The sequence below is a fragment of the Protopterus annectens genome, chromosome 8.part0 (genome assembly GCF_019279795.1).
Source record: "Protopterus annectens isolate FY-2018-M chromosome 8.part0, PAN1.0, whole genome shotgun sequence".
In the NCBI taxonomy this organism is placed as follows: domain Eukaryota; kingdom Metazoa; phylum Chordata; order Ceratodontiformes; family Protopteridae; genus Protopterus; species Protopterus annectens.
This window is the reverse complement of record NC_056741.1, coordinates 1,947,188,159-1,947,207,619: the sequence shown is the minus strand read 5'-3', so window position 1 is coordinate 1,947,207,619 and position 19,461 is coordinate 1,947,188,159. Positions and strand designations below refer to the sequence as shown.

The window sequence follows — 19,461 nt, the reverse complement described above, 5'->3', positions numbered from 1 at the left end:
ACGAGACTGAGGATTTTATGTTGTTTTTGTTTCATGCCTAGAAGAAGAGTTTGTTCCTCTGAATTGTTGCTTTTCCTTTTGTTAAAAACAAAAATGTTTAATGGATAAAGTGCCTGAGCTGCCTTATCTTGATACCACACTACAGAAGATATCATGCTTCAAGGATCTTCAGTACATGTGGAATCTCTGTTGATGTTTGTGCCTTTTCTTACAAGTTAGAAGTTTATGCCATGGCAACAAATACGGTTGTTCCTTGCAGTTTAGTGTTACAGAAGTTAAGATAAACTGTTTCAGTTCATTCTTTTTCCTGTTACACAAAATCACAAACTGAGTCCTGATTGCTGGCAAACTTTATGGATTATGATTTGATAACCTGGCAAGATTTAAGTACATGTAGCTATTTTTCTGAGATGAACTATCATAGCTGTGGAGGTTAAAAGATTAACTCAAAACCACAGAGTTTGCAAGCAGACATTGTGAGAATCAAACCTTAAGTCTTTTATTGCACATACAAAATTGGCACATAGTTTGTTATTTTAACCACCCAGACTAAACCGACAGCTGCAATTTCTTTGTTGACATGATTTACTTACTATTGTATACTGGAGAAGTAAAGTAATTATCAAAAAAGTTCTACAGATATATGTTCATACCACACTGTACTTGTCCAGTGCATTTTAATATTTTTTTTTGCTAAACAGAGCAGAATACAATTAATATGTGGATCAGACAATGTTAGGAAAACAATACTGAAGTATCCAAATTTAATAGTAAGGTGTATTCTGAGGGATTTAATTTTCCATTTGACTAGGCCCTTGTCTTTTGACATCCATTGCCAGAAGTCGCTGAAATACAGTGTTGATATCTCTAGGGCTGGCATGTTCCAAGCTTTCCTTTGGAGTTTGGAATGCATAGCACAAGTAGCTCTCCAGTGTTTGTTTATCCATGGATGGATCAGTTGAATGAAAAGCTTCTCGTAGATCACCTACTTTTAATTCCCTGTTGATTAGAAATATAAAAGAAATGTTATTCATTTTCCAAATGGACAGTAATTAATGTATCATTATTATTTAACAGGTAAAGTGCTTTTAAACACTGCAGTTTACAGATTAATGTGTTACATCACATCTGTCTGACATTCGTTCATTCTCAGTAACCATGTGGCATTGTTTTGGACACTATGACATGGTGCTGAATCGAAACTTACTATAGTCCTCCGAAGACTATGTTCCATTTTAGTTTGTTGTAATAGTGATGTCTATTATTTCCCGAATGAAAGGAATATGAGACTTGTACAAAGAATACTGCAGACACCTCACCATTGACTGATGGAATACAGTGTGTGAAGCTCAGCCATCTTAGTGCACAGATGCTGTGAAGTTGAGATATCTGAAATAAGCTAAGGCTGTCTCCCTCAGGAATTTTTACAGAGCAGGGGAGAAGAAAATGTCTAAAGCATGATTAACAATAAAATATAATATAAAAAGTAATTTCCCTTTAAGTGGCTGAAAAATATATCACTAGATTATTGCAGAGTATTCAACAGTAACCAGGAAGAGAGTATAGTGACTCATTTTTACATATGATATGCCATTAAATGGTAATAAAGGTTTAAATGTTGCAGTGTTTATTGCTAGCTCAAACTAGCTGAAACCAGATCACTCCATTTCATTTTCTAGTTTAGTGAAACTGCTCTCCTATATTCTCAGCTGTTCATGTTGCTGGTGCTCCTATGAATGATTTAATAAAGATTTTGGACCATTAGTGGTATTGAACTGGATTGTAGGTTGGCTGCGGTGGTGCAGCAGTTAGTGTTGTCGCCTTACAGCAAGAGGTTCTCCAGTTCGATCCTCGGTTGGAGCACCTTCTCTGCAGAGTCTGCATGTCTTCCCTGCAGTTGACTGAGTTTTAAAGGCATGCAGGTAGGTGCATGCGTGTATGTTTGCTTCTGTGAAAGCTGGAAGCTGGGCTGGCAACTCAGTGTAAAAATTCCACTGTGAATCAATCTGCGGACCGCTGATCCACTGTGGCAACTCTTAACCCTAGAAATCGAAAGACATTTGCAGTGATATTGGATTGTATGTCAAACCTAAAATTTGGATGTCGGTACTGATATTTCTAAAGCTTATAAAAATGCTAACATTTGCAAGAAACTTGAAGGAGAAGAAAGGTAAAGTAGAAAACAGGAATTGTGGGTACTCAGACTGTGTCCGATATGAAAGTTAGTTCCTGATGTGTGATAAATCGTACACATATTAAAACATTTTTTTTATTGTAAGTGAGAGTTATGATAGAGAGCTATGTGTGAGTACAGCTGAAACCTATAGTTCAGTGGGAGGTGTCCTGAAACATTCAGTGATAAAGCCTTAGTGCAACTGACTGGCTTGTTAAAATTAGTTTTGTTGTTAAACCTGATGATATAAGGCTTAGTAGGTCTTTTACTAAGTCAGTGGCTTAATAACACTGTCCTCGAAGTGTTGTGGAGAAACTGCAACAAACATTGGACAACAGGATTATGTGTGATATAAATTAAGTTAATATTTAATAAAGCTTATTAGAAATTAAACTACCATTTGAAAATTATTGCTCTGCCATGGAAAACCACAAACAGAACTGTACACAATTTGCAAGGCAAGCAGACCACAGTAGCATATAACAGTGTACAAGAACAAAACAGAACAGCAAATGTTATGTTCCCAAAACTGAAGAAAACAGCAAACTGGTACATGCTACAGGTTTTGCAAAACAGCAAATGGCACTGCATGCAAATTTAAACAAAAAAAAAATGTAAGAATATGGTAGCGTGGGGCAAACAAAAAAAAAAACCTGTAGAAATAAGAAATATAAACTTAAAAAAAGTATATGTTCGAGCAACTGAACAGAAGTTATTATATGATGTGCTTGTTGATAAAAATAGTACATTGTGATAATCTGAGTATGCAGAAGATTAACATTTTCCTGATGGAAATGAAACAAGAAGACAATCAGAACTTTGAGGCTGCTCCTAGTAGCAGTGCCACTGTAATAAGTGAACTGAAATTCATACAAGTAAAACCATCTGATATTGTATTGAAAACATATAAAACAATAAGAGTCACTGAAGGTTACTTATATAGTTCAAGAATAAATATAGTTCAAGAATAAATGTTGTCGGTTTCAAGATGGTGGCAGCCGTTTAAGCAGCTAAAACAGAACTCTATGCAGTGAACAGTTTAAATTTTGAAAAGCCTGCAGACTGTTTATAGAAATTACTAGCTAGTCTAGAACATCTAGAAGGTTGACACAAACATTTAAAGTAAAGCAAAAGAAACTGTGAAAACTCAGAGGGAGATTGAAGGCAGTGTGGTGGAGCAGAACTGTGAAAAGCAGATGGCAATGGCAATAGAAGGAGAAATCTCTTAAACCACAAGAGAGAATGATCAAATACATTCTGAGATTTTCAAGATAAATAGGTCCATGATGGAATATATACAGACAAGTAACAGAAGGCTGTAGGGAATAGATGATGTATTAACCCCACATTCAGAGGAAATAGTACATATGAAAATCGTTCAAAAGGAGATGAAAGGAAAAATGGTGTAACAGCAATTAAAACAAGAAACAATTATTCAGAAACTTTCTGAACTTGAAGATAAGTCATGCAGAGACAATTTGAGGTTTACAACAGTACCAGAAGTAACTGAAGGGAAGGACTTCAAGAGAAAATGCCTCAGTACATGCATTGGACTTTCCATTAATGATATTAAAATAAAGAGAATGAGAGAGTAGGGAGAATATATAGAGTAAATTGTTCCCAATATGAGACTGAGGAGCAGCCATGACATATATGTAAAGCTATAGACATATCAACTAAAGAAGGAAATTCTCTCTATTTTGTGGAGGAAGGGAATAATCTTAAAGGTTGGAGATACAAGGATTTACATGAATAATTACTTATTTTTTGCAGACACAAACTAACATAAATATTTTCTTCTTTTCGTAGAACTTTGCAGAGAAATTAAATTGTGTTTTAAATGATTGTATCCTGCTTTATTTTGAGTTTTTCATCCATTCAGATTAAGAACCTACACAGACCCTTAACAGGCATAAGATGAATAGGCAAAGACAACCTAAGCAGTAAATGCTTTGCAACGAACTGTGATAATTGTAAACTGAAGATACGAACGAAATGCGTTCACTATGAAAGCAAATGAGAAATGGTATAACAGCTACAGCAGGTATCTAGAAGGCTTAAAAAGTAAAGAATTTACAGAACTGAAAAAGAATAAGTAGAATACAACAAGTTAGAAAGAAGTGAAAGTACCTAGAATGCCTATACAAGTGTATTTAGAAAACACAAATGAACATAGAACAATGATTTTTCTTTTTTTGAAAGGATGATAAAATCAATTATTATGAGAATGGCAGGATAGAAGCTGACTTAATTAAAAATTATTACAATAAATTATATAAACAGAAATGTGGTCTATGTTACAATGTTGACTTAACAAAATGTTGATGTTCATAACATCAAATCCAAATAATCAAAACCTCGAAACCACAAAACATTAGGCACAATCATTTAACAGCACTAAAAGAAATATTTTTTGCAGGAGGACAAGCTCCTCCTAAACTCCTGATAAATATATATACCAATTTTGAGACTGCATTTCAGTCACGATTGGGCAAAACTCCAATTCTTGTTATACTGTGATGTCACACAACCAACTTGTGTTTTCAATTTTATGGCATTGATGTTATAAACATCAGAATTTTGGTAAATCAGTATTCTAACATGAACCCAACAAAATGTAGATGTTGAGAGCAACACATAGGAAATGGAAACATATTTCAGACAATTGCAACTTCCTTGGTTAGCAGAAGTAAAAAAACAGGTATTAACATCAAAAATAAAGGAAACTTAAATAAAAGAAGCAATGAGAAACCCGAATAAAGGGAAAAACCCTCCGCAAGTGATAGAATTCCAACAGAAGTGTGCAAGTAGAAGAAGTGGAAGATAATAAAAGTTTGGCTAATACTTTTTAAAAATATTTTTCTGGGTAGAGATGTAGTTTTGGAAAGAAGCAATATAAATAGATATACCAATGGAAAGGAAAGAGCCCTGGGATCCAAGGTCATACAGACCTATTTTGAATTGGAATCATGATGACAAATTGTTTAAGATAATTTTGGCATAAAGTATGGCAAAGTTATCATGGAGAATAATAGACCAGGATGAGTATGGATTTATAGAACATGCCACTTTCACCATTACTCTTTGCTTTATATTTAGAGCCAATAGCCAGAGACATAAGATAATCAAACATAATTGGATATAACTGAAGAAATGGTAACAATAAAATAACCTTTTTGCAGATGATATTATATGTTTCCAGATTAGAATATCATATAAAAAATATATTTGATAAATCAAAATATTTTAATAGTATATCAGGATATGCAGTAAAGCAAGAAAAAATAAAAGCTATAGTAATGGCCTATCTCCCAATACATGACATGATACAGAGTTTCATTTTCTTTTGGGGTCCTGTTGGGATGAGGTGCTTGAGGATCTGACTGAAACGGGATGTTGGCCAAGCAGCTAAGGAACTGTGATATGAAACTATTCAAAAGATTATAAGTAAAATAAGACTATAGAAACTGTCATTTATGGGCATTGATAATGTGTATGGGATTAAGATGTTTTTGGTCCCTCTGGTTCTTTATGTAGGTCAGGCTTATATGTATCAACCATGAGACCAGATGTGGAAGAATATGAAGAAGGAAATTAAGTATTTTATTTAGCATTAAAAAAACGAATAAATGCAATGTGAAAAGTCTAATACTGACAAAGGAGCATTGTGGTATGGGGCTTCCAGATCCGAAGGCATACTATGTACCTCCAGTGGGTTATATTATATATAGAAGGAGACAGGAGAGAATGGCATGAGCATTTGGAGAAGAAAGAAGAAAGAACTGAAGTTTTGTGAGCATATAATAAAAGGAGATGAGGACCTATAAGCTTAACCAGTCTTATCTGTAAGGCCATGGAACAAATCATCATGGACCTTGTAAATATAGAGTTGATCTCCAAACCCTTGATCCAACACAGTTTGGTTTTGTCAAAGGCATTTCATGCCTGTTAAACCAGGTGGACTTCTTCAAGATCATCACCAGAGGAATAGATGAAGGCAAATCTGTGCATACAGCCTACCTTGACTTAACCAAGACCTTCGACACAATCCCTCATTCAGGCATCGTTGTTAAACTCTCCCAGTTGAATATTAACCCTAATGTCATCAGATGAGCTGCTAACTGGCTCACTGACAGATCAAATACCAGCAGACCTGTCACCAGTGGGGTTACACAGGGTCAATGTTGGGCCTCCTGTTGTTTGGAATATACTTCTCAGAAGTTCAGGCCAAAAGAGAGGGGCTGTAGCTGACTAAGTTTGCTGATGACTGCAAATTAGGTGCAGCCACTGAAAACCCAAGTGATGTCAATATACTTCAAGAGGAACTTGCACAAACCAATGATTAGTTTGAAAGCCATTGACTCAAACTAAGTGCAAAAAATGCATTATCACCCTCTGGTAAAAATTATATCCCTGCAGACTATCATATAAATAACAATACCCTAAGTGACAACTCAGTAGTGAGAGACTTGGGAATGCAAATTGACTGTAGCCTAAACTTTGACCACCAGGTGTCTGCTGTGGTAAGGAAAGCATTCTACAAAGCACACTTCATTAGCAAAGGCATTGCCTCAAGAGCAAAAGAGGTCATAACACTCCAGTACTCGACCCTCATCAGGCCAGTAATTGAGTAGAATGCTCCCTTTAGTATGTACCTTACCAGGCAGATGCAGCAACTTGAGAGACCTTAGACATTTCTAACCAAGAAAATTCATGGTCTCTGGCACATGTCATACATTGACAGACTGAAGTAACTGCCACTGTACTCAGTAGCATACAGACTACTTAGAGCAGACTTGTGCCTGGCCTGCAGAGTGATCTCAGATCCAAACCTATTGGAAATGCTACACATCCACAAGTCAAATGGGACAAGGGTCACCACTCCTGGGACCTTAACCTGGCCTGCAACATAAATAGGACCTGCTGCAGAAACAGGTATGTCTCTTAGAGGTTGCAACTCCTTTGGAATAAGCTACCAGTTCACATCAACCAAAGACGCTCTATGACCCTGTTTAAGGAGTAGCCTGGATGGGAAACCATAAATTCCTGCTGGGGATTTCACATGTGACCCTCCTAGATAAGGACAGTCATTGCTAACCAAGATCATGAGTTTAGGCAAGATCTTTTATATTGGGTTTCTCTAGTATTACATTGAGCACACAAGGCTAAGCTTATAAAGACCTTCAGGTCAATAGCCCAGTAACCATCTATGAACCTATGAACTACAAAGCCATGCAACAGAAAAACACCAGTGGGTCATGTTATATATAGAAAGAAAAACACAGGAGAGAATGTCATCAGCATTTTTTAGAAAAAAGAAGAAAGAACTGAGATTTTGTGAGCACATGATAAATTGAGATGAGGCAATAAAAATGGGAAAAAGCTAGACAAATGTTTGATTCCTGAACTCAGATCAACTTGCATACAAAATTGGATCAATGGGCCCTGATAACATCCTGGGATGTTTAATAAATGGGATGAAACAAGACCCTGTGGTCCACTTGAATCAATTTTCAACTGGAGCCTTCAGTCAGGTTTTGTGCTCAAGATTTGTAAGATGGCTTCAGTCATTCCCGTCCACAAAGGAGATCCAACAACTGATACTGGTAACTATAGGCCCATAAGTCTTACCAGCCTTATATGTAAGGCTATGGAAAGAATCATCATGGACATGATAAATGAGGACATAGGTAACCTGCAAACACTGAATCCATCACAGTTTGGCTTTGTTTAAGGGATGTAGTGCCTGTTAAATCTGGTGGACTTTTTTGACAGGGTCACCAAAGCACTGGATGAAGGTAAGACTGTGCACACAGCTTACCTACACCTGGCCAAGGCTTTTGATAAAATACCCCACTCAGGCATTGTAGACAACTTTACTGATTTAGATATGAACCCTTTTATCACCCACTGGATAGCTAATTGGCTCACTGATAGGACCCAGAAGGTCAAAATAGGTGAGGCCACCTCCACCAAGAGGCCAGTTACTAGTGGAGACCTCCAGGGCTCGGTATTGGCCCCGCTCCTTTTTGGCAACTATTTCTCTGAAATGGAAGCAAATTCTGAATGTTTCTGTCTGACTGAGTTTGCAGATGATTGCAAACTGGGAGTTATAATAGACTCCACTGTAGACACTAGCATTCATCAAGAAGGTCTATCTCTGTCTAAAAAATGGTGCCAAAGTCATGGTCTTAAATTCATTGCTAAGAAATGTATAATTGTACCCTTTGGGAAGTCAATCATCCTGGCTAATTACCATGTTGATAACACCCCTTTAAGAGTCAACCCAGTGGTCAGGAATCTGGGTATGCGTGTATCCATTTGCCTTACCTTCAACCATCATGTGGCCACAGTGGTGAGGAAATCCTTTTATGCTGTGGACTTTTAAGTAAGGGCATGGCCTCTAGGTCCGAAGAGGTCACTATTCCACTATACTCCGCCCTTATCAGACCAATCATAGAGTACAATGTTTCCTTTGGTATATACCTGGCCAGATATATGATCAGAGGTTCCTTACAAAAATACAAGGCTAACAAACCTGCCTTATGCAGACAGCCTTAAAGTCCTTTCTCTCTACTCAGTGTCCTATAGATTGCTGAGGATGTGATTTCTGCCTGGCTTACAAGGCATCTGCAAACCCCACATGTATGAATTTCCTGTATATTCAAAACTCAAAGATTACCAAAAATACAAGATCTAGGGATCTGAATTTTGTTTGTAACTTATAAAGAACATGCTGGGGAGACAGATATGGGTCTCAGTGACTGCCCCTCCTACGGAACAGGTTTCCCATCCATGGGAAGCTGAGTTAGTCTATTAAACAGTTTAAGTGCAACCTAAACCATTGGATGGGGAATAGGAAATTTACACCGGGCCTGGCACCTATATCCCTTATGGACAGAGGTAGCTTATAAATGCTTGGCCTTCAGTGTCATATTCGGATACAGGACATCATTATTCTTTTGGGAATACTTGGCTGTTCTTAGAAAGTCCCCCCAGGTCACTAGCCTACTAACAATCTATGACTCTATATATACAAGTCTAATAGCAAAGTTGAAGGAAGGGATGCAGTTGAGTAGAGCACTGATATCAGTGAATGTTTTTTTACTGCTGCCTGTTTTTTGCAAGGTTGTGCTACAGTGTAGTATTTGTAGAACATACCGCTTATTGGCTTATGGGTATTAGTGCTGTGCTACTCTCTCTCTGGCAGACTACTGAAGCTCAGAGTCCCTCCCACTGCCTGTCTGTACGTGTGATCAACCAATCATCTGGTAGCATAGGGACTGCCTTACAAACCCACAGACAGGACCCTTTCAGTTTTCTGGGGTCCAGCAGGAATAGAAGATGGAAACACAAGCTTTGCAAACACCTACTGTTCCAATAACACAGAACAGGATACGCCAACTTCTCAAGGATGGTTTGCACCAAAATGTACAAAAAATTGTTTATTTTAAACAAAGATTAAAACGTATTACACAACCAATACTGTGAAACACTACACAGCGTTTTTCGTTCCAAAAATGCTAGAACTTCATCAGACAACAACCAGCATTATTACAGGCTTATTTAAAGAGGCAAGTGAACAATAAATGAATTGCCATCAATTAAGTCAGTAATTAGAAGCAGAAATTAGAACTTCTTAGTTACAGTCTAGCTTAAATATTCTATTGTTCAATTTCTAAGCGGTTGAATATGTGTTTATACTTTCTAAAAGCAACAATTGTTTGTAACCTAATCATCCATAAAAACTAAAATACTAAAAATACTAAAAAGACAGTGACTATATTAACTAACCACTTCCTTGTAAATTTTAATTGTGTCAAGTTAATAACCATGTAAATAATTCTATCTAATATTCCTAATGTTATTACAAGTTGTCCTCGTCACAAAAATAATAAAATATTACTACCCAATATTAGTTTAGAACCTTAACCAGTTTGTATGTGTATGTATTTACTTGTATATTTTAGGCAATATAGCTGGTTTATCCTAAAGCATGCAGGTTACAAATATTTTATAAATGCATTTGGGTTCCCAATGCCATTTTACTATTATTCTTAATGATTACCTCAAAAGGTTCTTTAATTTTAAAATGCAAGCAATTGTACAAGCTTCATTAATTCCTGGCTCCCTACATGCTGCTAGCCTTAATTGCCATGCTAGTTCTTTTTTCTCTAATTTCAATTTTAGATAAAGTTCATTAACAAATTTATTTGCTTCGCTGTGTTTAGCAATACCATCAATGGCCATGAATGTGAAGAAATGCCCAATGTTAGTATCACAATGTCTAGCCAATGCATTCACATCTTTTTTCTTTTTTGCTATTGCATAGACATGTTCATAAATTCTGTCCTTCAAACGTCTGTCCATTTTTCCTACATAAAATGACGGACATTGTTTGCATTGAGCTAGATAAACCACTCCCTTGGACATGCATGAAAAGCATCCCCTCACATCATACCTCACTGACCTAATGGTGAATGAATTTGATGTATCTAGTACTTTGCAGTAAAAAAAAGTGTAACATTGTAGAATTATTAATTGATTTTAAACTATTTTTACGTAAACTAAATTTAAACATATTGCTTGGGAAGAATTCCTCAATTGAAAATAGTTTAAGAATAACTAGTACTTTCAATCCACCACAGAATAGTACCCTAAACATGTTTGAATTTTTATGTGAAAATGAATTTAGGGACATGTTAAAACATACTAACAAAAATTTACCTAAGCTGTCCTTGGAAGAGAAATCTCTGTTAGAGTTGTTAAGAAACTTGTCACTCAGATTTATGAAACCTGACAAGGGAGGGGGGCTAGTGGTGTTCTACAAGGAAGATTATTCTAACACTATGTTAAAACTATTAGAGAGTGACACTTACGCTCCTATCAGTAGAAACGAATTGAACCAAGCATATAGCAGAATTAGGATGTTTATCAGTGATTTATTTACTGATGGCCTTATTACTTTGGAGCAACACACTTATTTGTCAATGCTAGCACCAAGAATCCCAAAGATTTTTGGAATTCCAAAGCTGCACAAGAGCATGACTAACCCTCCGTTTAGGGCCTTAGTAGATGCATGGCAGTCCATAACATATTCTTGTGCTAAGTTAGTGGACAACCTTTTGAAGAAATATGTTAATCGAGAAGACCAAATTCTGAAAGATTCGTGGGCCTTACTTCAACAACTTCAAATGGTAGAATTTGATGAGAGCATAAACTTTTTAACAGTAGACATTGTAAATCTTTACTCTTGTATACCCCACGAACTGGGTATCGAATGGGTAGTGGACTACATTAGGTCAAAGGGGGCAAACACTAATGAAGCTTTATTGATAGAACAACTATTGGATGTCATCTTAAAAAACAACTTTGTGACCTTTGAAGATAGATTGTTTGTACAAAAAATTGGAGTGGCCATGGGGTCACCCGTGGGGTCAAGTTTCGCAAATTTGGTCTTGGCCCACTGGGAGACCAACTTTATTTTTAAGAGTGAATGGTTTAAACAAATACATTTGTACAGAAGGTTTCTTGACGACATCTTTATTTTATTTAAAGGGAACAAAAATTAAGCTGAACATTTTGTGGAGTTTTTAAATACAACTACATCATTTTTAGCCTTTACCTTTAACTTTCAGGCAAGCAAGATTAATTTTTTAGATGTGGATCTAAAGAAGTATAGGTCGTCATACATATCCAAAATCTTTAGGAAAGCAACTTATTCAAACAATTTTTTGCATTTCACTAGTATGCATCCCCTTCACCAGAAAAAGGCAGTGGTTAAAGGCCAACTTGTGAGGGCGGCAAGAATGTCAACTCTACAGGAAGATTTTGAAGATGAATGTATTCTATTATATTATATGTTTCAAAGGAGAGAGTACCCAGAAACATTTTTAAACAACATCTTTCAGGAAGTTAAGGAGAAAAGGAACAAAGGTTTTTATAAACCATTACTGACTTCAGAGAATGACAACCTAGATAGTGGATTAAACATCGACATAGAAATTGTAAATGTAAGTGCGCAGACTAACTTAAATATTAGTCAGCAATTGGTTAGTCCAACTAGTGAAACTAACAATCAAAACGCCTTTAGAATAGCATTTACCTTTACATATTGCCCAGAAGCACAAACTATAGGTAGGATAGTGAGGAAGTACTGGAGTTATTTATCAATAGATAAAAATATCTCCAGTATTCTAAACTTCGACCCAGTAATAACATACAAAAGGGGCACAAATTTGAAGCAACTACTTGAAACAAAATCACACAACATGAAAGAGAAAGCAAATAGAGGGACAAAGAAATGTGGTGCTTGCAAGTACTGCAAAGTACTAGATACATCAAATTCATTCACCATTAGGTCAGTGAGGTATGATGTGAGGGGATGCTTTTCATGCATGTCCAAGGGAGTGGTTTATCTAGCTCAATGCAAACAATGTCCGTCATTTTATGTAGGAAAAATGGACAGACGTTTGAAGGACAGAATTTATGAACATGTCTATGCAATAGCAAAAAAGAAAAAAGATGTGAATGCATTTGCTAGACATTGTGATACTAACATTGGGCATTTCTTCACATTCATGGCCATTGATGGTATTGCTAAACACAGCGAAGCAAATAAATTTGTTAATGAACTTTATCTAAAATTGGAATTAGAGAAAAAAGAACTAGCATGGCAATTAAGGCTAGCAGCATGTAGGGAGCCAGGAATTAATGAAGCTTGTACAATTGCTTGCATTTTAAAATTAAAGAACCTTTTGAGGTAATCATTAAGAATAATAGTAAAATGGCATTGGGAACCCAAATGCATTTATAAAATATTTGTAACCTGCATGCTTTAGGATAAACCAGCTATATTGCCTAAAATATACAAGTAAATACATACACATACAAACTGGTTAAGGTTCTAAACTAATATTGGGTAGTAATATTTTATTATTTTTGTGACGAGGACAACTTGTAATAACATTAGGAATATTAGATAGAATTATTTACATGGTTATTAACTTGACACAATTAAAATTTACAAGGAAGTGGTTAGTTAATATAGTCACTGTCTTTTTAGTATTTTTAGTATTTTAGTTTTTATGGATGATTAGGTTACAAACAATTGTTGCTTTTAGAAAGTATAAACACATATTCAACCGCTTAGAAATTGAACAATAGAATATTTAAGCTAGACTGTAACTAAGAAGTTCTAATTTCTGCTTCTAATTACTGACTTAATTGATGGCAATTAATTTATTGTTCACTTGCCTCTTTAAATAAGCCTGTAATAACGCTGGTTGTTGTCTGATGAAGTTCCAGCATTTTTGGAACGAAAAACGCTGTGTAGTGTTTCACAGTATTGGTTGTGTAATACGTTTTAATCTTTGTTTAAAATAAACAATTTTTTGTACATTTTGGTGCAAACCATCCTTGAGAAGTTGGCGTATCCTGTTCTGTGTTAGTGGTTTGGACTCTTTCTTGGTTTAACCTACTGTTCCAATGCCGACAAAAACAAACTACCCCCACACACACATACACACAAAAATAAAGACCATGGAACAGCAGTCAATAGCAACCCAAACAGCTAACTATGTCTATTCGAATAGAATAATGGGTGAGTACTGTGCCAGTAAGGCAGTGTGTTCTATGAACACCTACTGTTACAGGTAAGTAGGACTTAAGCAACTGTACTATGTTCAACAAACACACTGCCTTACTGGCATGTAGATTCACAAAGCTTACCCAACATGGGAGGAGGGAGGAGGAAGGATAAGGGTTCAAGAACCTCTGGAGAATGGTTCTAGCAAAGCCTGCTCTGGATCTAGAAGGGGCAATCCAGTCTGTAGTGCTTCACAAAGATATGGACAGGGGACCAAGTTGCTGAAATACTTCTACAGTCCACACCATTCCAATGTGCCACAGAAGAGGAAAATGTCCTGGTGGAATGTGCCTTTACCTTGCCTGGATTTGTTTTGCCATGGTGTGTGTAACAAAAAATAATACCAGAGGACAACCAGCATGCAATGATTTGCATAGAGACAGCTTGACCCTTCTTTCCCCCTTCATAGGAAAAAAAGCCTTTCTGATGTCCTTGTTATGCCAGGATAGTACATGAGCTGCTGGTGCATATTCAAGGTATGATTCTGAGACTACTTTTAGCATGAAATAGGGATTAGTGCATAACACAACCCTATCCCTGTGAAAAATAAAGTAAGGTTGTCCCACCATGAGTGCTTGTCAGAGCAATAAGTAAAGCAGTTTTCCACATTAAGAGCTTCAGATCAGACTGAGTAGCAGGTTCATAGGGTGGTAAGGTCAGTTTTTCCAGGACGTAGTTGAGATCCCATAAAGGAAGATCCAAATGGAGAGATGATAAGTCAGCAAACAAAGCAGAGCAGTATTGCTGGAATTGAATTAATCCTCAAGTCTTGGTAAGTACCTTCACGAGGTGGACCATGTTTTTCACAAAATCTCACCAAGACGATACTGATATATCGACTGTATTTTATATTGCATATATCATAGACAGAAGCAGGTTAAAAAATAAAAAAATATAGCTGGGTGCACAAGACCCAGGATAAAAAAGTACCCAATCGTGGTAGGCACACTGGTGCCAGAACTGGAAGAAATGACAGTGTAGAATCCTCAAGACACAGAAACATTCCTACAATGGGGCTAGGCCAGGCCCAGGGGGAGGATGCCCCCCCCCCCCATTGCAGAAGGATGAAGCACTCCACAAAAATTACAAAAACTGATAGGCCAAAAAAGAGACATACAGACAATATACTGGCCTATGCAAGAAGCCCAGAATTTCCAGACAGAAAATATACAAAAAGATTAAGAGAGAAATTAGAGGAAAGAAACATACTTCCACAAGAAAAACTGTCAAGCTTCAAATAAAAATCTGTGTTCATTAATACAACGCATTTATGAAAAGCATTATATAGACCAAGAAACCTTGGGCTGTTTAGAAAAAGAAGCAACTGAAGAAGTACAAAAACATAAAGAACAAATGCTAGAGACTTTTGAAAGGTATAAAAAGAAGTATGGACATTTGAAAGAAAAAGAGATCTGATACAGTGCAATATATATGCAAAGGAGAAAGCTAAATTAATCAACACTTTTGATATTGGATCTGAGAGGGCTCCTTATCCAGGACTGTTTGTTGTGTTTTCTCTGATACTTGGTTTCTTTCGGTTCCTGGGACATGGCTGAACTACTTGATAGTGAGGTGAATACCAACTGTCCATTGAGAGGATTTTTAAAAATGACTGTGAATCCTCTCCTTAAGTTTACTTCACAGGAATTAACCAGAGATGGCCAGAACACTGTGAGTATTGATAGAAATATAGAAGTCATTCAACTTACACGTAAACTTGAGAATACCTTACAAAGATTAAGAATTGTACAATGGCAACGACAGCATATGGAGGCATGTTTAACATTTAAGGTGATACCGAGAGGACTGAGAGTTCTCAAGATGCCCACGTTTGGTACCGCCTATCCTGACTTGTTGACCAAATAGCAACAATTGAATTTGGATGTCAGTTTTGGCTATATTAATATATTAATTGAACAATATGGGCTTACAGAGACATGTCTAATACAAGATATCTTGTCAATGGATGCTGATCTTAGAAACTGTATGACTGCCGAGGAGAAAGAGTCTTTTATAGCTGATATGACTCTCCGGCTATCAATTTTAGATAATAAACAGCTATTGGAAAAGAAAAAGAAGTTAGAGCGTGACTTCACTGATTTTCATATCGGCCAGGTCTTTTCATGGCCGAGAGAGCGTACCTCTAGACACACTAGCAATCAAGCTAATGCTCGTGTTAACAACACTGAAGCTGCAGCATACACGAGTTCTGGAGGACTGAACACTCCCACTGCTGCTATGTCATCACGTAATGCACCATCTGTGCGCCCTAAGACCATCAGTATCATTTCAATGGAAGATAGAGGGGAGTGTTATAGAGGTGAGGGCCTTTCCAATGTTTTGGATTTGGCAGCAACTGCATCAGCGATGGAGCCTTTGCACAAGGATATTCCTTGTACATCCGACGACAAAACAGCAGTGAATACATCTTCCAGCGATAAGCGTAATCTGAATTCCACAGTTTTGTTCCCTTTACCAATATGACAACAGGACAGATTGTCATGGTTGCCACAGGTAAACACCAGGAAACGGAAGACATCGGAAGGCAGGTACGATTTTCAGAGGAAAATCCAGAAACCAACTACCAAAACTTAGTGGTTAATTTATCTAGTTATACTTTAACCAACATTGAGTTGTCTTTACTAAATCCTGGTTTATCGTTTATACCCTCAAGATCTGCTGACATTATTGATGTTTTACTGGACATTAAGAATTTTGTTAGAGGTGTGAGTTTAAGAATGCAGTTTGGTAACAATAATGCTATAAGTGGTAATGTGTTTAGGAAGCCCTCTACTTATATACCTCTATCTCATCCTCTGCTTGAGGCATTTGATAGGGCATGTGAACGTGATATCTTTGAACTGTATCAGTCTCGTACTAGATCTGAGTTTTATAACTTGTCCTTTGATGAATTTACATCTATTAAAGGGCTACAGGACAATGATAATATTGTGATTAGACAGGCAGATAAGGGGGGTGCAATTGTGGTTTTAGACTACGTTATGTACTCCAATACTATGAAGAACATGCTAAATGATGTTAACACATATTCTATGCTCAATAATTTATCATTAGATAGATTAATTAAGAATGTGCATGCAGAATTATATGACTTATTATTGTGTGGTGTGATAGATGATGAACTATATAAATATTTGTTGGTTGATTCACCATTGGTTCCTTCATTTAGAGGACTCCCCAAGATCCACAAAACTTTGGTCTGCCCACCAATGAGACCCATTGTTTCTGGTGGGGGGTGGCTTATGGAGCCGGCATCCATATATATTGAGAAACATCTTAGACCGATAGTTAATGACACAACTATACTTAAGGATACACAACAGTTTTTTGGAGGATTATGGTGCATATCTTTCTGCACACAATACAACTGATGATGAGTTGTTGGTCACAATAGATGTGGTATCTTTGTTTACTACCATACCTAATGATGTAGGGATGGAATATCTAAGGTTATACCTTATCGAGAAAGGAGTGCACAGGGATCTGGTTATTAAAAATCAGTATGCTACTTGATTTGGTACTTAATAATAATGTATTCATGTATAATGACAACTATTACCAACAAAGAAAAGGGGTTGCAATGGGCACCCCTTGTGCCAACTCGTATGCCAACCTTGTGTTGGCATACTGGGAGAATACATATGTCACATCCCACATGAACTATGCTAACAACATCAAGTTCTACAGGCATTTTGTGGACGATGTGTTTTTTGTATGGGATGGGACTATGGATGGGTTAACTGAATTCATTGAATATATAAATGGTACGACAAATTTCTTGAGTGTTGAACATAAATGCTCTAATGATGTGATTGATTTCCTAGATGTACAGATATCAAAGAGAAATGGGGTGGTAAATTCAGAAATATACAGGAAATCTTGTTGGAGGAATGGTATTCTACATCGTAGTAGCATGCATCCACAACATATTTATGGTAATATAGTAAAGAGCCAGACCCTGCGAGTCTCTAGTTTGACTACAGAAGATGAGGTTTTTAATTGTAAACAGGGGATGCTAGTCGGCAATCTCTTAGCAAAAGGTTATAATGAGAAAGAAGTAGAAAACATCTATAGTAATACCGACTTGATGAGGAGAGGCAAGGGCAAACCATATTTATATAGACACCAAGGCTGTGATACCGCTGAAGTTAACAGAGGACATCATACAGCTATTAATAGGATTATAATTCCTTATTCCAATAAGAATATGAAGATAAAGGATATTATAAATAAGAACTGGAGTATCCTTACTACTGATGATACTATTTCTGAAATAGTAGGCAATAAACCTAGGTTCAGTTATAGGAATATGAAATCTCTGAAGAGGTTACTTTGTTATGAGGACAATGACAAGGGAGTGACTATATCAAATAGGAAGGGTACATTTCCCTGTAGAGGGTGTCATCAATGCACATATATGTCAGGAAATAATGTCTTTATACACCCAGATACGGGAAATTCTTTTAATTTTGACTTCTATGCTGATTGTAAGTCAAGAGATTTAGTCTATCTGGCTGTTTGCCAGGCATGTTTGTGTTTTTATGTAGGTAAGATGAACAGAAGTCTCAGGGAACGTGTGAGGGAACATGTATATGCCATCAACAAGGAGGATGATCACAATGCCTTAGCTAGACACATATTAAGTGTAGGGACATCACACTCTTTTAAGTTCAGTGTACTACAGTTAATGAAAAGAACAAAAAGATTAGAGAATATAAAAAATCAAACGGAAGAATGTGAGAATAGATGGATCATCAGATTACAGGCATATAGAGGACGAGGGCTTAATGAGAAGGTTAGTTTAAAACCTTTTCTAGCAGCACGTCCTTATAAACATTGATTTTTTGAATTTCCTTGATTCTGCTATTTTTATTGATATAGTTTATATATATATATATATATATATATATATATATATATATATATATATATATATATATAGATAGATAGATATATGTTTGTTTTTATAAAATGTCCACATGCAGGTAGAGAAAACAGCCGAAAAATCCACAGTCTCTGTCACTTCAATTACGAATTCCAATTCCAGTAGGGTATGAAAAGTTGTTTATTCAGCTAGCAAAAGTTAGCGCTTTCACCAAAAAGGCTTTCTCAAACTACAAAGCTGCCATTTAAAAACATCATTTAAATATGTAAAAAACAAAGCTGATAGGTTCAAAGTTAATTAATTAGATATGCTAAATACTGCATCATTCATTCATTTAAAATGGTATGCATTCATTATAACCTATACATACAAAGAGTCACAAACCACACTAAAACATTTAAAATATACAATACCCTAAATATACAAATATATAATATATATATATATATATATATATAGTAAATATAAATAAACATATAATAAATAAAACCAAAAATGAGTGTCTAAAAAGTCTTCTCTTTTTTAGAAGTGGTTTCACTTGTGTTTTGTCATTTAGTCCAGGCTTCTTATCTGCTCTCAGCCTGACTATCCATCTGAGCTCAGTCTCTTGTAAACGAGCATCTACATCCCCACCTCTAATATCTGATAGGACATGTTGCATGACACTAAAAACAAAATAATGTTCAGCACCCATACTTTTAACATGTTTTGTAAGTGCATTATGTTCGGACCCAA

The 19,461-nt window shown here is 36.3% G+C and overlaps 1 protein-coding gene across 2 annotated transcripts in view; it reads right to left on the bottom strand.

Moving 5' to 3' along the window:
• Positions 1-477: 477 nt before the first annotated feature.
• The window catches only part of TSNAXIP1 (translin associated factor X interacting protein 1), a 1,644,878-nt gene continuing 1,625,894 nt past the window's right edge, over positions 478-19,461 (bottom strand). For both annotated transcript variants that reach the window (XM_044081465.1, XM_044081466.1), the window contains one exon: positions 478-999. In XM_044081465.1, coding sequence (XP_043937400.1) covers positions 792-999 — 208 coding nt within the window. In that variant the 3' untranslated portion in view covers positions 478-791. The remainder of the gene's footprint in view (positions 1,000-19,461) is intronic.